Here is a 24561-nt window from a genome sequence, read left to right on the forward strand (position 1 = left end):
TGGGTGGCTGGTGGATGTTAGGAAAGCCTGGTAACATGCCTACCTGGTGTGAAGGTGGCAGACCTCACGCGTCACCTAGATAGGATTTTAGACATTGCTGGGGAGGAGCCGGCTGTCGTGGTACATGTAGGCACCAACGACATAGGAAAATGTGGGAGGGAGGTTCTGGAAGCCAAATTTAGGCTCTTTGGTAGAAAGCTTAAATCCAGAACCTCCAGGGTAGCATTCTCTGAAATGCTCCCTGTTCCATGCACAGGTCACCAGAGGCAGGCAGAGCTCCGGAGTCTCAATGCGTGGATGAGACGATGGTGCAAGGAAGAGGGATTCAGTTTTGTTAGGAATTGGGGAACTTTTTGGGGAAGGGGGAGTCTCTTCCAAAGGGATGTGCTCCACCTTAACCAGGGTGGAACCAGACTGCTGGCACTAACCTTTAAAAAGGAGTTAGAGCAGCTTTTAAACTAGAACAAAGGGGAAAGCCATCAGTCGCTCAGTAGCGCATGGTTCGGAGAGAGGTATCTTCAAAGGATACTAATGATGCATTAGAATTAGGGCATCCCGACAGTGAGGGTCCAATAATAAGAAAAGTAGTCCAAGTGCCTGTACTTAAAAACTCACCTGAGCTAAAAAATTCTAACTTATCCTTATCAATTAAAAAGCAGAATGAACATAAGAACATAAGAAATTGCCATGCTGGGTCAGACCAAGGGTCCATCAAGCCCAGCATCCTGTTTCCAACAGAGGCCAAACCAGGCCAAAAGAACCTGTCAATTATCCAAACACTAAGAAGATCCCATGCTACTGATGCAATTTATAGCAGTGGCTATTCCCTAAGTAAACTTGATTAATAGCCATTAATGGACTTCTCCTCCAAGAACTTATCCAAACCTTTTTTGAACCCAGCTACACTAACTGCACTAACCACATCATCTGGCAACAAATTTCAGAGCTTTATTGTGCATTGAGTGAAAAAGAATTTTCTCCGATTAGTCTTAAATGTGCTACTTGCTAACTTCATGGAATGCCCCCTAGTCCTTCTATTATTCGAAAGTGAAAATAACCGAGTGACATCTACTCGTTCAAGACCTCTCATGATCTTAAAGACCTCTATCATATCCCCCCTCAGCCGTCTCTTCTCCAAGCTGAACAGCCCTAATCTCTTCAGCCTTTCCTCATAAGGAAGCTGTTCCATCCCCTTTATCATTTTGGTTGCCCTTCTCTGTACCTTCTCCATCGCAACTATATCCTTTTTGAGATGCGGCGACCAGAATTGTACACAGTATTCAAGGTGTGGTCTCACCATGGAGCGATATAGAGGCATTATGACATTTTCCGTTCTATTAACCATTCCCTTCCTAATAATTCCTAACATTCTATTTGCTTTTTTGACTGCTGCAGCACACTGAGCTGACGATTTTAAAGTATTATCCACTATGATGCCTAGATCTTTTTCCTGGGTGGTAGCTCCTAATATGGAACCTGACATCGTGTAATTACAGCAACAGTTATTTTTCCCTATATACAACACCTTGCACTTGTCCACATTGTTTCATCTGCCATTTGGATGCCCAATCTTCAAAAAACAAACTCTGAAATGTTTGTATGCTAATGCCAGAAGTCTAAGAAGTAAGATGGGAGAATTAGAATGTATAGCAGTGAATGATGACATAGACTTAATTGGCATCTCAGAGACATGGTGGAAGGAGGATAACCAATGGGACATTGCTATACCGGGGTACAAATTATATCCCAATGACAGAGAGGAGCACCTGGGAGGCGGTGTGGCGCTTTATGTCCGGGATGGCATAGAGTCCAACAGGATAAACATCCTGCATGAGACTAAATGCAAAATTGAATCTTTTTGGGTAGAAATCCCTTGTGTGTTGGGGAAGACTATAGTGATAGGAGTATACTACAGTCCACCTGGTCAAGATGGTGAGACAGACAGTGAAATGCTAAGAGAAATTAGGGAAGCTAACCAAATTGGTAGTTCAGTATTAATGGGAGATTTCAAATACCCCAATATTGACTGGTTAAATGTATCATCGGGACACGCTAGAGAGATAATGTTCCTGGATGGAATAAATGATAGCTTTATGGAGCAATTGGTTCAGTAACCGACAAGAGAGGGAGCAATTTTAGATCTAATTCTCAGTGGAGCACAGGACTTGGTGAGAGAGGTGACGGTGGTGGGGCCGTTTGGCAATAGTGATCATAATATGATCAAATTTGATTTAATGACTGGAAGAGGAACAGTATGCAAATCCACGACTCTCGTGCTAAACTTGCAAAAGGGAAACTTTGATAAAATGAGAAAAATTGTTAGAAAAAAAAATGAAAGGAGCAGCTACAAAAGTAAAAAATGTGCAAGAGGCATGGTCATTAGTAAAAAAGTCCATTCTAGAAGCACAGTCCAGATGTATTCCACACATTAAGAAAGGTGGAAAGATGGCAAAACGATTACCAGCATGGTTAAAAGGGGAGGTGAAAGAAGCTATTTTAGCAAAAGATCTTCATTCAAAAATTGGAAGAAGGGTATTTGCACCTTAATGTTGGGCAACCGTCAGTAATATGGGACTGCTTAAAAGCTGTCGTGAGGGGGCACTTGATTTCAAGGGGCCCCTTCTGTAAGAAACTTAGTCAACAGGAGAAACAACAAGTGATTAACGAAATAGCTGCCTTATCAGTGACCCACAAAAATACGCTTTCTAAGTTAGTGTATGCCAAATTGCAGAGGGCTAGGGATAGACTTCAGAGAATGGCTGATGCGGAGCTGGCTGCCCGGGCTACTCTCATCTCTCAGGAGAAATTTGAATGGGGTGATAGATCTGGGCGCCTCTTGGCCAGATACCTGAAACAGCGTATGTTACAAAATCAGATTTTGGGAATAGAGGGCCCAGAGGGCCATATGATCACCTCCCCTCCGGATATTAGACAGCGCTTCCAACAATTCTATGGCACGTTGTATGCAGAGCAGCAGGGGATCACAGAAACCCAAATTGACAGGTACCTGGAGGGGATCTCGCTACCCACACTTACTAGCGAGGACAGGGGCTTCTTGGATGGCGAGATCTCGCTTTTGGAGATCCACTCCGCTATTAAGGACCTCAAAGCGAACAAGGCCCCGGGTTTAGACGGCTTCACCCCACAATTCTATAAGAAACTGATGTCAGTCGTAGCTCCCCCATTACAAGACCTGTTTAATTCCCTGAGGGAGGGTTACTCACTGGGCCCCGGGGCGAATGTAGCAGGAATCACCATTTTGGGTAAGCCGGGTCGGGACGTCAGGAAATGTGGCTCATATAGGCCTATTTCTCTCATTAATGTCGATTTGAAAATTATGGCCAAAATACTAGCAACCCATCTAAACAGAATCATAGCCCGTTTGATCCACTCAGATCAGGCGGGGTTCATACCAGGCCGAATGGCTGCTGACAATATTAGGAAAATTATTGGTTTGGTGGAGAGAGCTAACTTGGTGAACCTACCGACTGTGTTACTATCAGTGGATGCGGAAAAAGCATTCGACATTGTTCATTGGAGGTTTTTGTTCCGGACCATGGAAGGCATGAATATCGGCCCTTATTTCTTGACATGGTTAAAGCAGCTATATACAGATCCTCAGGCTAGGGTCAAGGTTAATGGGACTTACTCTGATCCTTTTCAAATTCAAAGGGGAACAAGGCAGGGGTGTCCCCTTTCTCCACTACTCTTCGCGCTATATTTAGAACCCTTGGCGATCAGGGTCCGACAAAGTGGGAGTATTCGAGGGGTTCCAGTGGGGGGGGCGGGAATACAAGATGTCTATGTTCGCTGACGACGTCCTGTTTACATTAACGCAGCCCGCTGACTCCCTCTCGGAGGTCCTTACTACCTTACTGGACTTTGGGAAGGTGTCTGGTTTCACGCTGAATGCGGAGAAATCGGAGATTTTAAATGTCAATGTCCCGGAGTGTGAACTCCCACGATTGAAGGCATCACTCCCTTTTAAATGGGCCTCCAAGAAACTGAAGTACTTGGGGGTCTTCATTAGCAGTAATATTGGGGATCTCTTTCGGCTGAATTATCCCCCACTCATACAAAGAATTTTTAAAGATCTTGACAGGTGGGAAGGGCTTTATCTCTCCTGGTTTGGCAGAATTTCTGCTATCAAAATGAATGTATTGCCTCGTTTGGGCTACTTATTTCAAGCTTTGCCCATCCACATCCCCGCTGCTATGCTCAAGCTATGGCAAAGGCGGATATTCTCCTACATCTGGAGGCGGCGGCCACCCCGAATAGCACGAGCGGTTATGTACCGACCCAAACTGAGGGGTGGGTTGGGGGTCCCTAACTTGACCTGGTATATGTTGGCAGCTCAGCTCAGGGCCCTTTTCGACTGTCACAAGAAAAAGGACTCCAAACAATGGGTAGATATAGAACAAGCATGGTTGGGCAAAACGCCGCTACGATCATTGATATGGCAGCCCAAAGCAACTTGGAATCGGTCCCTATCTATGGCAACGGCCACTAGCAACACATTGCGGCTTTGGGATAAGTGGAAAGAGACCTTGGTGGGGGCCCGAAGCTATTTTTACAGTTCCGAGGTGTCTAGTAACACCCGGTTCCCTGCGGGGAGTCAATCTCGGACCCTCCAGCGGTGGACGGAGAAAGGGCTTAGATATATGGCACAACTGTGGGATGGCAGGAAGGTGACAGACTTCAAAGTTCTCCAGGATGTATATCATCTCCCAGAATCTGACATTTTTCTTTATTTACAAATACGCCACTTTGTGCAAATGGAAAGGATAGATTTAGATCTCGCAAAGGGAAAGACTCAAATAGAGCACTGGTGTGACCAGGCGGACACTATGAAGGGGGCAATTTCACAAGTCTATAGTTACTTGAATAGGGACCCCAAAGAAAAGGCTGCCTTTATGAGGGCATGGGAGACGGATCTGGGCGCCCCCTTATCGGAGGAAGCTTGGGACTCTGTTTTCCTTGGTACTAAAAAGAGCTCTCCTTTTGCTCCTTTGAGCGAGAATAGCTATAAGGTGCTCTTGCGGTGGTACCTGACTCCTTTGCGTCTCCACCATTATTCTCCGTCTAAGGACTCCAACTGTTGGAGAGGCTGTGGTCAGGTGGGGTCCTATTACCATATGTGGTGGTCATGCCCTCTTGTCCAGAGATTTTGGCAGCTTGTCAATACTATCATTAAACAGGTTACGGGGCATGACGCTACACTAACACCAGAACAGGCATTACTAAATATGCCAATAGAGGTCCCTCATGGGAAGAGCTGCCTCATAACACTAATAATTATTGCAGCAAGATGTGAGATTGCTAAGGGGTGGCGCTTGAGTACGGTGCCCACTCTTCATGATCTTACATCCAGTCTGTCCAAACTCTACTACTTGCACACACCCATTATTGGTAGGCAGAAACAGCAGGTGCACTGGCGACCGCTCCAAGCCTGGTTGCACCCTCCTGAGGGGAAGGAGGGAAGTGGCCCAGATTAGTTTACCCCAGTGTACAGGCCTTTCTTCCAGGTACTTGAGCCCTATAGTGGAGCCTTTTCTATATATGGCTCCGTACGAAGTGATTTGCTTTTTCTTCCTTGTTTCTATCAACCAGTATGCCCAAGGAGGGGGGGGGGGGGTACGCAGTGCGGAATGCTATCAATCCGAAGCTCTATAAGCGTGAGAAGCTTATACTCTTTTAGTTCCGCAATTGCAATTTAGATAGACAATGTTCAAATGTTGTTGTATTACGTGGAAGCTCATGATGTTCTTGCTTGTTACATTCTGTTTCGGATTTTGTGACGGATGTAAAATGATATGATGGAAATCATAATAAAATTTTAATTACAAAAAAAAAAAAATTGGAAGAAGGGTCCAACAGAAGAAAATAGGATAATGCATAAACGTTGGCAAGTTAAATGTAAGACATTGATAAGACAGGCTAAGTGAGAATTTGAAAAGAAGTTGGCCGCAGAGGCAAAAACTCACATTAAAAACATTTTTAAATATATCCGAAGCAGAAAGCCTGTGAGGGAGTCAGTTGGACCGTTAGATGATCGAGGGGTTAAAGGGGCACTTAGAGAAGATAAGGCCATCGTGGAAAGATTAAATGATTTCTTTGCTTCGGTGTTTACTGAAGAGGATGTTGGGGAGATACCATTACTGGAGAAGGTTTTCATGGGTAATGATTCAGATGGACTGAATCAAATCACGGTGAACCTAGAATATGTGGTAGACCTGATTGACAAACTGAAGAGTAGTAAATCACCTGGACCGGATAGTATACACCACAGAGTTCTGAAGGAACTAAAAAATGAAATTTCAGACCTATTAGTAAAAATTTGTAACTTATCATTAAAATCATCCATTGTACCTGAAGACTGGAGGATAGCAAATGTAACCCCAATATTTAAAAAGGGCTCCAGGGGTGATCCGGGAAACTACAGACCGGTTAGCCTGACTTCAGTGCCAGGAAAAATAGTGGAAAGTGTTCTAAACATCAAAATCACAGAACATATAGAAAGACATGGTTTAATGGAACAAAGTCAGCATGGCTTTACCCAAGGCAAGTCTTGCCTAACAAATCTGTTTCACTTTTTTGAAGGAGTTAATAAACATGTGGATAAAGGTGAACTGGTAGATGTAGTATACTTGGATTTTCAGAAGGCATTTGACAAAGTTCCTCATGAGAGGCTTCTAGGAAAAGTAAAAAGTCATGGGATAGGTGGTTATGTCCTTTCGTGGATTGCAAACTGGCTAAAAGACAGGAAACAGAGAGTAGGATTAAATGGACAATTTTCTCAGTGGAAGGGAGTGGGCAGTGGAGTGCCTCAGGGATCTGTACTGGGATCTTTACTTTTCAATATATTTATAAATGATCTGGAAAAAAATACGACGACTGAGATAATCAAATTTGCAGATGATACAAAATTGTTCAGAGTAGTTAAATCACAAGCAGATTGTGATAAATTGCAGGAAGACCTTGTGAGACTGGAAAATTGGGCATCAAAATGGCAGATGAAATTTAATGTGGATAAGTGCAAGGTGATACATATAGGGAAAAATAATCCATGCTATAGTTACACAATGTTTGGTTCCATATTAGGTGTTACAACCCAAGAAAGAGATCTAGGCGTCATGGTGGATAACACACTGAAATCAGTTCAGTGTGCTGTGGCAGTCAAAAAAGCAAACAGAATGTTGGGAATTATTAGAAAGGGAATGGTGAATAAAACGGAAAATGTCATAATGCCTTGGTGAGACCGCACCTTGAATACTGTGTACAATTCTGGTCGCCGCATCTCAAAAAAGATATAATTGCGATGGAGAAGGTACAGAGAAGGGCTACCAAAATGATAAGGGGAATGGAACAGCTCCCCTATGAGGAAAGACTAAAGAGGTTAGGACTTTTCAGCTTGGAGAAGAGACGGCTGAGGGGGGATATGATAGAGGTATTTAAAATCATGAGAGGTCTAGAACGGGTAAATGTGAATCGGTTATTTACTCTTTCAGATAATAGAAAGACTAGGGGGTACTCCATGAAGTTAGTATGTGGCACATTTAAAACTAATCGGAGAAAGTTCTTTTTTACTCAATGCACAATTAAACTCTGGAATTTGTTGCCAGAGGATGTGGTTAGTGCAGTTAGTATAGCTGTGTTTAAAAAAGGATTGGATAAGTTCTTGGAGGAGAAGTCCATTACCTGCTATTAATTAAGTTGACTTAGAAAATAGCCACCGCTATTACTAGCAACGGTAACATGAAATAGATTTAGTTTTTGGGTACTTGCCAGGTTCTTATGGCCTGGATTGGCCACTGTTGGAAACAGGATGCTGGGCTTGATGGACCCTTGGTCTGACCCAGTATGGCATGTTCTTATGTTCTTAATGCTGACATTCAGTACTCCCAGATATACTTACCCAGGCAAATCACTGTCCTAAAGTTACGTGAGTAACTTTCCCCATGTATTTTTAATAAACATTTACCTGGCTAAGTTCTTCCTAAACCTGGCTTAGGTTACCTAGGTTTACCTGTTCCCCAGTTTGCTCAATATAAACTTCAGGAAAACTCACTGAACAGTCTTTTTACTCACTGTTCAGAAAATGTACCAAGTGTTAAGTGATGTAGGATTATGTGAGATGTTTTGAGTTTGTGCACAAACTGACTGTTTTGTACAAAATAGCCAAAAAAATAAATGGATGCTTTCCTCCATCACAGAACTGATCAAATCCCTTCTTCATGTTTTCTCCTGGAGTCTTCCCTTTTAAGTTTCTTCATGAACAGACCTCCTACCCTCCGCTCCCTTTTTCTTGCCCCATTGGTCAATACATTTGGAAGGTTGAACTATCCTGATGGGAAATATTCAAAAGTCTGTTCACATCTTGCTTTCTACTCAGCCTAATTTTAGCAAAGCTGGTCATAATTGAAACTCCGCATCCAAAAGCAAAGAGGAGATCGCCATTTTCACCCCTACTATGGCTCAAAATATTTTAGCTTAAAATGAGGAAGTCTTCCAGCAGTGCTAAGTACTGCCAAATTACTAAATTGTGGATGGTGGAGGAACCTAAAAAGAAGTGATTTTAATGCAAAGTGAAAATTTCCTGTAATAGGTGTTCTCCGAGAACAGCAGGATGTTAGTCCTCACAAATGGGTGACATCATCAGATGGAGACCTGATGTGGAAAACATGTCAAAGTTTCTAGAACTTTGAATAGGCACACTGAGCATGCCCTATACCACGCGTCCAAGTGGTCTCCCTCTAAAGTCTTGAAACATAGAATAATAATTAAAACAAAAACAAAACAACAAAAAAATAGGGATCCAAGATGTCTGCCCAGTGCAAATGCTAGACACAGAAGGTCCTGATTACCTGCGAGAATTTATTTTTCCTACTGACTGGTTATGCCGCATACAGCCAGGAAAAAAGACAGGCGAAGGAAAGAGCTGTCCCTGGAGCTACTCTGAATCCCGTCCATGGACTCGCACGTCGTCCGAGGAGGGCTAAGGTCGGGAGAGGAGCCACAGTGAGGAGGAACTTTGGCAACGGAGTTTCTCGTCGGGCTCGGATATCTCACTGTTGCTGAATGTAAGGGAGCTGCCGGCGAACCCAGCAACGCAGAGAGACCTGGATGTGGAAGAGGTCGGCGGGCTTGCTGGAGTTGCAAGCAGTAGGATCGGCCTGCCAGGGACCTGTCCCCAGGAGAGATATGCGACGACGAAGCTAAGGAAACAGGTGGTGAGGACGCCGGTAATACAACCCGAAGGGAATATGAGATGTCCAGACAAGAAGAATCCTCTCGGAGTAAGACTTTGTCTACTTTTCATATGACTAAACCTGCTCAAATAACCATGGACTCTCTTTGGGAGGCTATAGAGGGACTGGGGAAACATCTATCTGGACAACTAAGTTTATTTGCTCAAAAATCACAGGAACAAGAAGTTCGTATACTAACATTAGAGAACTCGACGGTTAGTTTGTCAAGTCAAACTGTAGAAATTAAGAATGCTATGGAAGTGAATAAAAACTTGCAAGAAGCCATTGTAAAGGATAATATGAATATGAATGTGAAGTTGGAAAATTTAGAGAATATTCTTAAGGGGAAAAATTTGAGATTCAATAATTTCCCACAACTGCTCCTTGTATCTCCCAAAGAAATGTATACACGTTACTTGAAAGAAGTGTTGAAAATTTCAGAGGAAAATATTCCACCAGTTACGCAGGTATTTTATATTCCATATAAAGCGAAAGACGTTTTGAGGAGTAGTAGCCCAAGGGAGGAAATAACTAAGGGAGAGGGGGAGAAAGAAAAAATGGAACCTGAGCTTGATGTTTCTGTACTGCTGGAAATTTCAGATTCTGAGCAGGTCAAACCGGCTACAATGATAGTAATGTTTGCACTGGAACCAGATAGAGATTGGGTGCTTACAATGTTTTTCAAAAACAGAATGCAGAAATTTCATATGCAAATTAGAATTTTTCCTGACATTGTGAAAGCAACGCAAAAGAAAAGAATGCAATTTTTGTTGCTCAGGCCATTGGCTATACAATTAGGAGCATCCTTTTTGTTAAAATTCCCCTGCCGTTGTTTAATTAGTTATAGGGGTACTAAATATCTGTTCTTTATACCATCTCAACTGACACAATTTCTTTCCAGTAAAAAGGAGGAACAGGATAAAGAGATAGGAGAGAAAATGTCTGGTACATAAAATTTCTAGAGTCAGGTTATCTACCCCCTTACTTAAGTTTGTGGATGTGGATAACACATTGAAATAGTCTGCTCAGTGTGCTGCAGCAGTCAAAAAAGCAAACAGAATGTTGGGAATTATTAGAAAGGAAATGGTGAATAAAACGGAAAATGTCATAATGCCTCTGTATGGCTCCATGGTGAGACCACACCTTGAATACGGTGTACAATTCTGGTCGCCGCATCTCAAAAAATATATAATTGCGATGGAGAAGGTACAGAGAAGGGCGACCAAAATAAGGGGAATGGAACAGCTCTCCTATGAGGAAACACTAAAGAGGTTAGGACTTTTCAACTTGGAGAAGAGACGGCTGAGAGGGGATATGATAGAGGTGTTTAAAATCATGAGATGTCTAGAACCGGTAGATGTGAATCAGTTATTTAGTCTTTCAGATAAAAGAAAGACTAGGGGGCACTCCATGAAGTTACCATGTGAGACATCTTTTTTACTCAATGCACAATTAAACTCTGGAATTTGTTGCCAGAGGATGTGGTTAGTGCAGTTAGTATAGCTGTGTTTAAAAAAGGATTGGATAAGTTCTTGGAGGAGAAGTCCATTACCTGCTATTAAGTTGACTTAGAAAAGAGCCACTGCTATTACTAACAACAGTAACATGGAATAGACTTAGTTTTTGGGTACTTGCCAGGTTCCTATGGCCTGAATTGGCCATTATTGGAAACAGGATGCTGGGCTTGATGGACGCTTAACTGCTAGCAAATGCACATGTTTTTTCTGTAAATAATTTTGTGATTTTATATTGTATAAATTCTAGAACTGGATCCCAATATTGAGGACTTATTTTTGAAGTTGTAATAATTAGGTTTATTTCTTATAAATATTGAAAAACTGTTTAGTTTGAAATGTTTCAATGACTTCAAAAATTCTAAATCATGTAATTAATATTCTTGATGTATAATTAAAATAAATAAATAAAAAATTAAAATAAATAAAACAAAAAAAATAGGAGAAACCTAACTCCACAGGGTGGTGGGTGGGTTTCGTGAGGACTAACATCCTGCTGTCCTCTGAGAACACCTATTACAAATAAGCAACTCTCCTTTCTCAGAGGACAAGCAAGATAGTAGTCCTCACACAACGGTGAATCCTTAGGTACAGGCAGTAGAGATGTGCATTCGTTTATGACGAATTAGGCAATTTCAAAGAAATTCGTCATGGTTCGGGGGCCCCGCCCCCGAAACAGATTTTCTCCTAACTACGAGAAAAATGTGGTTTTCGGGTTTGTACGGGGGAGGGGCACATTTTATTTTTTTTTAAATAAAAAACCACTCCAAGCATTAAAATTTAGTATAATACAAACCCCCACCCCCCCCCATCCTGATCCCTCCCCTGGTGGTCCAGTGGGGTCCCGCGAGCGATTTGTGCCTCCATGCTGTCTGGCCTGCCTTGCTCAAAATGGCGCCGATAGCCTCTGACCTACTATGTCACAGGGGCTACCGGTGCCATTGGTCAGCCCCTGTCACATGGCCATCGGCGCCATCTTGTGCTCCTACCATGTGACAGGGGCTGACCAATGGCACCGGTAGCCCCTGTGACATAGTATGGGCAAAGGCTATTGGCGCCATTTTGATTACTGGCAGATGACGGCAAGATCATTCCTGGACCCCTGCTGGACCCCCAGGGACATTTTGCAAGTCTTGGGAGGATCAGGAGGCCCCCCTAAGCTGGCCAAAAGTCCCTGGGGATCCAGCAGGGGTCCCAGAGCGATCTCCTGCCCTCAGGCCATCGGCTGCCAGTAATCAAAATGGAGCCGATAGCCTTTGCCCATACTATGTCACAGGGGCTACCGGTGCCATTGGTCAGCCCCTGTCACATGGTACAGGTAGGAGCACAAGATGGCGCCGATGGCCATGTGACAGGGGCTGACCAATGGCACCGGTAGCCTCTGTGACATAGTAGGTCAGAGGCTATCGGCGCCATTTTGAGCGAGGCAGGCCACACAGCCCGATGGCAGGGAGGGACAAATCGCTCGCGGGACCCCGCTGGACCACCAGGGATGTTGATAAGTCTTGGGGAGGGATCGGGGGGGAGTTATATTTAATGTTTTATAGTAAATTTTAATGCTTGGGGTGGGGTTTTTTAGCTTCGTTTTCCCGCCGGTTTCGTTTTTCCCGCTTAGTTTTTTGTTTGTTTTTCCAAAAAAACTAACCTAGGAAAAACGAACTTTACCCCGAAGTGTCCGACTCAAAAAACAACCCGGTAGTAAAAAATCGAAACTCATCTCTAACAGGCAGTTCCCCAACACAAGAGGGGACCAAGAGACACACTAGGTGCCAATGGGCACAACACCAGTACTGTTGGTAACAGAGGGGGAGACAGCCTGAACCCAAACATCGTCCCTAGGCGGGAGAGTTCATTTCAACATCTCAAACAGGTTCTGAAGGACAGACTGTCCAAACTTACTGTCGCGTTGGCCATCCCTGTCCAGACAGTAATGAGATGTGAATGTGTGGAAAGAACTCCATGTCACAGCCTTGCAGATTTTCTCCATGGGATCTGCTTGCAAATGGGCCACAGATGTTGCCATGGCTCTGACAGAATGAGTCTTGACACGATCTCCAAGATGCAGTCCAGCCTGGGCATAACAGAATGAGATGCGATCTGCTAGCCACTTGATTAGTGTCTTTTTGGCAATGGCAATGCCCAACGTATTCTTGTCAAAAGAATTAAAAAGTTGGGTAGACTGTCTATGGTCTTCTATCCGCTCCAAATAGAAGGCTAAGGCTTGCTTGCAGTCCAAACTGTGCGGTGCTCATACACCTTGGTGTGAATGGGGCCTCAGAAAGCATATTGGCAGGACAACTGACTGATTAAGATGGCAGTCCATCACCACCTTAGGCAGGAACTTAGAGTGTGCACACTAGACCACCCTGTCCTGATAAAACTTAGTATAAGATAGATAAGGTCACTAAGGCTTGCAGCTCGTTGACCCTGCATGCTGAAGTGACCACCACCAAAACTATGACCTTCTAGCTCAGGTACTTTAGCTCACAAGTGAGCAGCAGCTCAAAAGGAGCTCTCATCAGCTGAGCTAACACCAAGTTGAGGTCCAAAGACACAGCAGGAGGCCTTAGGGGAGGCTTCAATTGAAGCAGACTGCACATGAAGTGTACAACTATAGGCTCTATATAGATGGGCGCACCATCTACACCTTCATGGTATTCGTTAACTGCACTGAGATGAACTCTAATGGAGTTGGGTTTTAAGCCAATCTCCAAGAGCTGAAGAAAATAATCAAGCAGTTTTTGTGAGGGGCATGAGAACAGATCCAAGGCCTTCTGCTCACACCTCACGGAAAACCTCCACTTCAGTCAGACTTTCTAGTGGAAGGCTTTCTGGAAGACACCAGGACATGAGACATATCCTCAAAGATCAAGCAGCTCCAGAATTAACGCCTCAACATCCAAGCTGTGAGCGACAGCCTGCCCTGATCTTGCGTGATGAGATTTGGGGAAGCCCCCAGACTGATCAGTCTCTGGATGGACAACTCCCATAGGAGTGGAAACCAGACCAGTCTCAACCTAAGAGAAGCTATGAGGATCATAGTCCCCCTGTCCTTGAGAAGCTTCAAGAGAGTCTTCACCACTAAGGAAATCAGAGGATACGCGTAAAGAAGGCCCTTGCCCCAATGATGGACGAGGGCATCCAAGGCTGGTTTGCCGTCTGACCTGTACAGGGAGTAGAACCAAGGCACTTTCATGTTGCAGGGGGACAGAAACAGATCTATGTGCGGGCTCCCCCAAAGGTGGAATATCTGATTTGCTACCCCGTGGACCAGAGCCAGTCATTGGGTCTGAAGGCTCGACTCAGCCTTTTCACTCCTACGTACTCCATCCTGGCCAGGTACATGGCCCTCAGCATCATCCTATGGGACAGAGCCCATGACCAGATCTGGACCGTTTCCTTACACAAGAGGTATGAACCCATGCCTCCCTGCTTGTTGACATACCACATAGCTACTTGATTGTCTGTGTGGATCAGGACAACTTTGCTGGACAGCTGATCTCTGAAAGCCCATAGCACATACCTGATTGTCTGAAGTACCAGGAAGTTGATGTGATGTTCCTGGGTGGACCAGAGACCCTGAGTGCTGAGTCCATCTACATGAGCTCCCCACCCAACAGTGGATGCATCCATAGTTAGGACAATTTGGTTAGAGGGACTTCGAAACGAGATCCTCCGTTCCATATCAGAAAGCACCCACTTCCAGGACAATGAGTCCTGGAGAGACGGGGTGACTTGGATGCAATCCTGGAGGCTCTGTATGACCTGGCGCCACTGCAACCTCAAGGTCCATTGGGTTCTGTGCATGTGTAAACATGCCCAGGGAGTGACATGGATGGTTGTAGCCATATGGCCCAGCAACCTTAACATGTGCCAGGCTGACACCTGCTGGCTCTGTTGGATCTCTGCTGTGAAAGTCATCAAGATGACAGCCCTCTGGAGAGGCAGGAAGGCCTTGGCCTGAGCTATGTCTAGCAGAAGTCCAACTGAAGTGACAGGCTGAGATGGGACTTTGGGTGGTTGAAAACAAACCCTAGTGACGCCAACAACCGAATGGTCAAGTACATGGACCTGGTGGCCTCTGCCTGAAATGTGCCCTTGACCAGCCAATCATCCAGATATGGGAAAATATGCATTCCCAGCCCTTGGAGATGCGCTGCCACCACGGCCAGGCATTTTGTGGAGATCCATGAGGCTGATGAAAGCCAGAATGGCAAAAGTGCTGTTTTCCCATGACAGCAGAGGTAATTTCTGTGACTGGGGAAGATCTTGATATGCATGCATATGTCCTTTAGGTCGAGGAAGCACAGCCAGTCCCCTTTTTGCAAAAGAGGATCAAGGTGCCTAGGAAAACCATCTTGAACTTTTCTTCTCTTGAAAACTTGTTCAAGGCCCTTAGGTCAAGGATGGATGGATGGATGGAGTCCTGTTGTCTTTGGAATCAGGAAGTTCCTGGAGTAGAATCCCCACCCTCTCTGCCCTGGTGGTAAAGGCTCAACCTCTCTGGCCATTAAGAGGAAGGAGAGCTCCACTAGTAGTACCTCCTGATGCACCAGCCCCCAAAAAGGGGCAGGAAGGGCAATTTGGCAGGTTACCAAATAGGTTCAACTGGTAACTTTGACGGAAGATGGACAGAACCCACTGGTCTGAGGTTATACTCGACCACTGGTTCGCATAAAACTGCAACCTTCTCCCTACCGGAGGGTCCATTGTCCTGGGTACAGGCAATTGGCTTATGCTCTCTATGGCCCAGGCAAAACCCCATCTCTGTAGTTAACAGAGGAGCTGGTGGGGGTTTGGGGGCTCTCAGCTGCCTTGGCCAGCCGCAGAAGCCCTGATGGTGTTGATAGGACCGAGGAGGCGGAGGATAGTACTTCCTTTGGCAAAAGAAAGAATTCCTTGTCACTGGTCTCGCTGGCCTCCAGGATGAAGACAACGGGTTTGGAGTACTGGCGGAGAGTTGTTGGAGAATCTCATAGTGTCCCAAAGTTGGGCCACAGCATCCCTTACCTATATCCAAAGAGATTCTCTCCAGTACACGGCATGTCAGCGAGACGTTCCTGTACCACTGGTCAGAGATCTGAGGCCCGCAGAAATGCCATTCTGCATATGCTGATTCCCGCTGCCGTCTCGAAAACATCGTAGGTTGCACAACCCTCATGGTTTCCACATTCGAAGCCCTTAGGCACCAGCAATATGAGGGTGTCCTGTTGCTGTTGAGGCAGCTGTTCCGCCACCAACTGCACCTGCTTCCAGCTGTCTCGTGAGTACAGGCTCATATAAAGCTGGTAATGCGGGCAATAAGCATGGTGTCTTGAAATACTTTCCTCCCATGAGCGTTCATCTACCTATGATCCTTCCCTGTGGGGCACTGCTAAATGAGACAGAATGCTTGCCCTCTTGAGGGTGGATTCGACCACCACCAACTGGTGAGGCAGCTCTGATGTTGTCGAATCCGGCAGCCTTCTGGATGAGGTAAACCCTGCCTGCCTTCTTATTGACAGAAGGCAGCGTGAGGAGGTGTTGCCATATCCTCAGCAGCAACTCCTTAAGGATCTCATGTACTGGAAGCTCTGCGTTATCCTTAGGCGGCTTCACTAACTGGAGGATCTCAAGCATTTTGTGCCTGGAATCCTCCTCCGTCAATAACAGAAATGGGATGGCTTCCTCCATCACCCTCACAAACCCTGCAAAGGTCACGTCCTCAGGCAAAGACTTCCTTTGCTCCTCTGGCCCTCAGAGGACTCCAAAACATCATCCCTCCCCGGGGGTCAAAGGGTTCCCTCATCCTCACTTGAAGATGAGAGGGGATGAGTCCCTAGGTGCTCCAGAAGTTCAGGCACCAATAAAACTTGATGGGGGGAGAGGGGGCAGCAGGCCTCAGAGTCTCCGCCAGCCTTTGTTGAGCTTCCTCTTCCTCGGAGGAACCGGCGACAACCACCATATCAGTAGGGAGAACCCTCGGTGCCCCGCAGGCATCAAAGTTGTCCCAGGAACCAACACCAACTGGATCAGTAACACGCCGATGAGCACGATGAGCTTCTCCAGAAGCAGTACAAGGACGGGTGGCACCGGGTCTGGTGCTGTCATGCCACAGGACCGAAACCCTGTAGTGCCTGGTCCACCACTAGCTGGACTCAACATTCCAGCTCCTCCTCAAATGCTGCCGATGCCAAGACCAGCTGGGAGGAAGGAGTTGAAGCCAGATGTTCCCCGGACTCTCGACGTGGATGGATGACTGGCATCAGGACTAGTGGAGACCATCATGGACCCCAAGCATTGATGGAGGTTTGGCACTCCTCGCTGATAGGTCACTTCGAGGGCATTGTGGCAAAAGCCGGTGCATCCTCATGCCTGGCATCATGCATTGACGGAGACCGGTGTTGATGTTCTTTGACTTTCCTCGATGCTCAGCCCGGTCCTTCCCTGATGCTGAGGCCAATGACGAGGAACCCGATGTCCTCTGACTGGAGGTGATAGACAATGGTCAGTCTCCAGTGCACCTGTCCGCCGGTGACATCGATGGAACCAACTGTCCCGCCCATGTCAATGGCTCGGTGTCCATCAGTGCGGCTCCTTGATCCTTCGATGCTGATGGCTTGGACTCCTTCGATCCAAAGAGTTGCTCCATCTTGTCGAGTCAAAGTCAATGTCCCTTCGGGATCATCTGGGCACATAAGAAGCAACCCCGGATGTCATGTGATGCCCCTAGGCAGAGGACATGTGTCTCATGCGGATCCGTAATGGACATGCTGCTTAGGAACTGGGGGCATCACCGAAATCGTTCGTGGCCATGACATATGAAACAAAAGGGCATTAATGGGATGGCAGAAGGGTATCGATGGCCGGTGGGTACAGATGACTGTACCCACAGGGGAAAAGACCGTGAAAGGAAACTTACTCGAATCACCAAAAACCCTGTCCAGGAGATACTATGGGAAGGCATCAAGAGGGATCCAGCAATGGAATGACGAGAAAAAAAACTGGAAAACGCAAGAAAAATGAAGTTTTCCACAAGGCCAAAAAAAGCCAAAGTTTGCTCACTCACACCATGATGCTTACAGCTCCACAGAAAAAAGAGAGACTGGCGAGGGACCTGGCGTGGACGCATGGTATAAGGCATGCTCGGTATGCCTAGTTAAAGTTCTAGAAACTTTGACAAATTTGCCCACATCGGGGCTCCATCTGATGTCACTCATGTGTGAGGGCTACCATCCTGCTTGTCCTCGAAGAATAGATATATTCTCTATAGCAGTGCAAAGAGCTACTTAAAACCAGGTAACAAGGTATGAAAAACTATTACCTTTTTTACCCTGAGCCAATAGAACCATGTCCTGCACTTTCTTGTATCTGTTTAGAGACTGTCGAAGTTCTTCTATTTTCTGATCCTTTAAAATTAAAGAAAAAAAATAATTTTTGTTTAGCATTCAAAACAAGCACAATGAAAAGAAAATATTAATGAACAGCATTAAAATTCTTCCATATCTTTAGTGAAAAAAGATAATCACTTCAATATTTATATATAGGTTACTTGCAGATTAGTAACAAAAATAAAAATCCCAAATACCGTAATTCCACATAACTAAACCCCACTCACTTATAAACAAAATGTTCCTTAAGACAGTAAAGTTTCTGTAAGTTGTTATTCACATTAATTATGAAGAAACCATAAAATGGGCCTCTTCTTGCTTTGACCTTATTGTAGAATTCAGCACTTAGGGAATTTAGGTTTTTGTAGGAAGTACCTTGGGTTTTTGGAAGCTTTTGAAAATCTGGTTTACCATTCAGCTATAAATGTTTCTGATTCAGTGTAAATTTGTCTTTCCCTATTACAGTTGTTGGTGTGCCCATTAAGTTTAATTTATTAGTTGATTAATTGCTAATCTTATATAAGTAAATCAATGCGATGTACAATAAAAAAAAACTTGCATACTAACAACGTCAATCTAAAAAAGTAAATCAAATTAAGTAATATGATACAGATTAAAACTAAACATAATTCTAAAAGAACAGCAGAAAACAAACCAATGTAATGAATTAAAAGTTTTAAACTTGCTGTATTAACTTTTAAACTTGCTGTATTAACGCTTAACGTCTTTTCCTCCCCCTTACCCTTAGTGATATTATCCCCCCACCTCGCATAGTTCTTTCCCCCGAAGTTATCTATAACTTCTGCAAGATCAACGCAGTAACACAAGTTCTCGGAACCAGTCGTTCAGGCACGCACTCCAACTTTTCACTCAATTACCTTAAACAAATTAAACACTACAACTGATTGGCATAACAAATAAGGCCGCAGTTTATTGAACCTAACCCGAGCCACACTTAACATTGTTCCAAAATTAAACTCCCCCTCCTCCACCTCCTCTGCCGCATGCCATTCTTCACTTACCATCGCGGCCCAATGGTAAGCATCTTGGAGCCCCCCCCCCCCCTTCACCTACCCCGCCATGTCATCGGCGAGGGTAAGTTTGCGGCCTGAGCATCGGCCCCCCCCTTGCTCTTTAGGCCTTCTCGTGCAGCAGCCCCAAACTGCACGAGCATTACAACCCCCCTCCAACGTGCCCTTCCCAATTCCAAATAATACACAACCACATAGGGCTCGGGTTTCCGCCTACTGCGACAGTCCATTAACAGTACACAAACAGAGCGCCGAACGACTGAAGGGCGGGAGGGAGGGAAGCAAAATCACCTCCGCTTTCCTTGCTGCCGAATACCTCACTAACCGCTCCCTGCTAGCCCTGCTCCCTTCCTAACCCCCGTGTCCAATGGCAGCACGGCTTTTCAAATTGCCACACTGCCATTGGTCCCCCGTCCCCCACTCTCCTACTCGCACCCCCCCCCCCTTCTCTTCCGGCTGCCTTGCCTCCCGCCCGACCCCGTGTTACTCTCGGCGACCCCGGGACAAGCCCGGTTCGCCTCCTTTAACACAAGTACTCGGGACCAGTCGTTCAGGCACGCACTCCAACTTTTCACTCAATTACCTTAAACAAATTAAACACTACAACTGATTGGCATAACAAATAAGGCCGCAGTTTATTGAACCTAACCCGAGCCACACTTAACATTGTTCCAAAATTAAACTCCCCCTCCTCCACCTCCTCCACCTCCTCTGCCGCATGCCATTCTTCACTTACCATCGCGGCCCAATGGTAAGCATCTTGGAGCCCCCCCCTTCACCTACCCCGCCACGACATCGGCGAGGGTAAGTTTGCGGCCTGAGCATCGGCCCCCCCCTTGCTCTTTAGGCCTTCTCGTGCAGCAGCCCCAAACTGCACGAGCATTACCCCCCCCCCCCCCCCAACGTGCCCTTCCCAATTCCAAATAATACACAACCACATAGGGCTCGGGTTTCCGCCACCAACAAGGCAAATTAAATGCCCTTGTTCCCCCACTGCGGCCAAACTTGCAGCTGCAACTTAAGAGCTTCTTCCAAGGCATTGTTGAATAAATCCAGTCCAATGTCGGAAAGGTGAACCCCATCGCCCAGGAAGTACCCCTCCAAGATCTCCCACGACCAGTCGTGTCTGATCCAAAACCCGCCTTCCCGCACCAACCATTTGCCGATTTGGCGATTCAATTTTTTGACACCATGGCGCCACATGGGCTCCTCCCGGTGTCGCAGGCGAATGATGATGTCCGACCACCCCAATTTCGTGGTGGGTAAGCGATTCAGTAGGAACGCGAGGTCTTTACGGATAATTTTAATGAACTCGCGACATGTGAGTTGACCAATGTCGTTCCAGCCCAAATGAATAACAAGGAATCTCGGTAGGCCGAATGCCTCTACTTTGCCTTGCAAGAAGTTTCATAATCCATCCCATTTCATGCCCCCCTTTCCCAGCCAGCGCACGACGCCGTCCAGTGCAGCCACGTTCAGATTCTCCCCGTAGGGTCGCTTCCGAGCGCGACGGTGAGCCCGATGAACAAAAGAGTGGCCCACGATCCAAGCACAGTCTCTGGGCGACACGAGCCCGATCAGGTCTGAAAGATAAAAGACATCCATTACCGCTCATGCCCGCCGACCCCTGTCCCCGGCCACCCCCCCCCCCCCCCCCGTCACCTCCGCACGTATCCCCGGAACACGTTCGACTTCCACCTACCCAAGGCTTGAATGCGGGCAGGCGCCCACCCCAGACCGGCCGCCACCGTGGCAGCACCGATACGGAAAGAATGTGAAGTATACTGTCCCGCGTTCCACCCTAAGAAGGTCACGACTTTCCGCAGCATCGCCGCGAACTGAAACCGCGTTAAAGGAGCCCCGTCCGCGTGCACTAAAAAATGCCGCCCGGCCTGAGGCCGCGAGGCCATGTACCGCAACGCTGTCCTAACCGGACACACCAGGGCATGTGGGGCGGGCGGTAACGAAATCCACGCTTCGGCGCCCTTCTGATCCGTCTTGGAGCTCCGAAGACGAAGCGTCACGCTATGCTCATACAAACAGACGTCAACCACCAAAAGACCCCCCGCGCCCCCGTCCCCTTTTGACTTCGCCACTAGCTCCTCAAGACGGAACGCCCCAAAGAAAGCCCACGCGAAAGCCAACCGGAACAATGCTAACTCGAAAGCTGAACGACAGATCCTCGGCAAACCCGCAGCAATCTGGAGTAGTTCGGGAAAACGGATGGGCCGTCGCCGATCCTGCCGACGACCCGCTCCCCGACCCCAGCCGGCCAATAGCTTCTGCACCAAAAAACTACGCAACGGGCTACCGAACCCGGCCAGTTTGTGGAAGAAGGCAAAACCAGCTAGCTGGCTCCGAACCGAGGCTACAGAAAACCCCGCCCGTTTAGCCCACAGGATGAACCGAACGACATCGCCCTCCCGCACGTCCCCCCCTTTCCACCCGGAAGATAACAAAAAACGGGCCACATATCGTCTGCCGGAGAGGTAGGCCTTCCACGTAGCTGGAGCCACAGAGCGCTGGATCAGGTCCCACGTCACGGAGTGCCAAGCTTCCAAAGGCAGACCGGCACCCGGTCCCCAGTTCGGCAGGTGTGCGGAGCCGCTGCTCGGAAGACGTCCCACTTAAAACGAGAGAGCGCGTCAGCAATGATGTTCAAGGTGCCAGGAACATGGCGCGCTTTAACGGTAACATTCCATCTGAGGCATAACATCACCAATTCCCGCACTAAAGCTGAAACCTTCGGGCACTTCGCCGCCAGCTTGTTGACCACCTGAACGACTCCCAAATTATCACACCACCACACCACACGTTTGTTAGCTAAATCCTCTCACCACAGCGTCAACGCCACCAGGATGGGGAAGAGTTCCAGAAAGGTAATATTCTTGACCGTGCCGGCCTCGACCCAACTCGCCGGCCAACGCTCCGCGTACCATTTGCCCCGGAAATACAGACCCAGACCGGACGCCCCCGCCGCGTCCGAATACAGTGACAGGTCCACATTAGACACCTCCGGAGCTTGCATAATGCAAACCCCATTGAAGGATGCGAGAAATTCATCCCAAATAGTCAACTCGTCCCGCACCGCTTTGGTAACTCGTATAAAATGATGACCAGCCCGGACCCCCGCCGTCCGTGCAGAGAGGCGGCGAATAAAAGCACGACCTATCGGTATGACCCTGCACGCAAAATTAAGGGAGCCGATTAAGGCTTGCAGCTGGGTTAACGTAACCTTGGCTGCCCCTTTGACGATCACAATCAACCCCTGAAGCTGCACAAGCTTTTCAACCGGCAACCGGCAAGACATGGCCACGGAATCCAACTCTATACCAAGAAAGGTCAACTTGGTTACCGGACCTTCCGTTTTGTCATGAGCTATCGGGACACCTAGACGCTCGGCTGTGCAAAGGAAACCATCCAATTGGCGGCGACACGTATTGTCGTCCCTCGGGCCTACAAACAGAAAGTCATCTAAATAATGGACGGAAGCCGCGCAAGCGTTATGCGTGTTCGTCGCCCAATGAACAAACGTACTGAAAGCCTCGAACAACGCACAGGAGACCACGCAACCCATGGGCAGGCACCGATCTACAAAGTAGTGACCGTCAAAGTAAAAGCCGAGCAGCGGAAAACTGCGCGGGTGAATGGGGAGCAAGCGAAAAGCGGATTCGATGTCCGCTTTCGCTAAAAGAGCCCCCGGACTCGCCGCGCGGACCAAGGCGACAGCATCATCAAAGGAGGCATAGGTAACGGCACAGGCCTCCGGAGGGATAAAATCATTCACGGAAGAACCGTCCGGGGAAGACAGATTAAGAATGAGGCGGAATTTACCCGGTACCTTCTTGGGTATAACCGCCAGCGGCGACAGATGCATCGCCTCGAATGGCTTACGCAAAAAAGGGCCGGCTATTCTACCCAAAGCGAGTTTGTCCGCCAACTTGGCCCTAGCCACAGGAGCCAACCGGGAAGCCGATCGGGAATTCCTCGCCCTCCCCCCATAACCCGGACCAACATAAGGAATGAGAAAACCATAACGAAATCCATCGGATAAAAGCCGAGCCGCCCTTCGATCCGGGTAATGCTGTAAGGACGCAACCAGCTCCGCCAGGATTATCGGAGAATCGGCTTTGCAATGAACGGACCAATCATTTGGCGCTTTTACCGGCCCCAGCGCTCTGTCCCTGGGGGCATCGAAGGGCGGAATGAGATCCGCCACACGTGGCGCACGCATGCCGGAATTTGCATTCGGGGAAAAGACACGTAAGCTTATTGAACCTCCAGCAAATGTCGGTCCCGCCCCCCCGTACTATTAACCCCAGGCTCACTTTTACGCCCGGAGCCGGTCCGAAAGGACTGCACCGCAGCGACACCGGCGGAATCCGTGTGCGCCAGAGCGCCCACGCCCCCCGCTCGCAGGCCACCCCTGTTGGACAGCACCCCTTTATTAGTCATTTGCGTGAGCCGTAAGTGAATGTCCTGGGACCCCCAGGACATGAACCTATTCCCCGCCATTTTGTCACGAAACTTCTCATCATAGTTGAGCCATGCCCAACCATCGTAGTCTTTAAAGGCACCAAGTATACTATCCGCATAGGATAGTAAGGAGCCATGCTGGGAAGCGTCAAAGTGACTCACCACGCTGGCCAGCCGCAAGAAACCGCGTACCCAATTAACAATGTTTTTGGCAATCCGAGGCCCGGTACCGCGCCTTCTAGTTCGTTTCTTGGCTTTCTTGGAGCCCTTCTTCCCTCCCCGGCGGCCCTCCAGCAACTTGAAAATATTGACAAATTTCCGTTTCCGTATACGTTTTACCAACCGCCGAGGCACCTCTTCCCATAATTCGGTCAAGGATGCCAAGGCTGGATGGCCCACATCGCATTTCGGACCCTCGTCGACGGCTAACCTCGTACGCGCTGTGCCCTCGCTGGAGCTGGTAGCCGAGGAGGAAGATGGGGAACGGGATGCCGCCCGGGACCTCTTGCCCCGAACCTTAACCCCGAAGCCCCCAGTTACTTTAACGGACTTACCTGCAGCCGCCTCGTCCCTGGCAACGTCACCGCTCCTCGCGCCGGGGGTCGCTCCGCTCACACAGGCAAATGGATCTCCTCCGGGTGCTGGCCAAACGCCGCCATCGGGGACCGGGAAGCCTGCCGCCGCGTGGTCACGCCAGACCTCCTGGCGGGACGGACCCGGGCGCTCCTCATCCGGGGGCACTGCAATCCTTCCGTCATCAGCACGGAGCCCAGCTCGCCTATTTGGGCCAGGGCCATCGAATGGCCTACCACCATCCTCCGTGCCGGCCTGTCGCGTACCCACCAGCAGGGTACCACCTGCCTCCGCGCTGTGAGGAAACAGTAGCCCACCCAAAGGGGGGGGGGGGGGGGCCGGGCCGGCA

The 24561-nt window shown here is 47.7% G+C and overlaps 1 protein-coding gene across 1 annotated transcript in view; it reads right to left on the reverse strand.

The window, feature by feature from the left end:
* Window positions 1-24561, reverse strand: part of PPFIBP1 (PPFIA binding protein 1) — a 1178807-nt gene that overhangs the window by 515140 nt on the left and 639106 nt on the right. The window contains exon 12 of the mRNA XM_029597487.1: window positions 18066-18150. Within this exon, the coding sequence (XP_029453347.1) occupies window positions 18066-18150 (85 nt within the window). The remainder of the gene's footprint in view (window positions 1-18065; window positions 18151-24561) is intronic.

The sequence above is a fragment of the Rhinatrema bivittatum genome, chromosome 4 (assembly GCF_901001135.1).
Source record: "Rhinatrema bivittatum chromosome 4, aRhiBiv1.1, whole genome shotgun sequence".
In the NCBI taxonomy this organism is placed as follows: Eukaryota; Metazoa; Chordata; class Amphibia; order Gymnophiona; family Rhinatrematidae; genus Rhinatrema; species Rhinatrema bivittatum.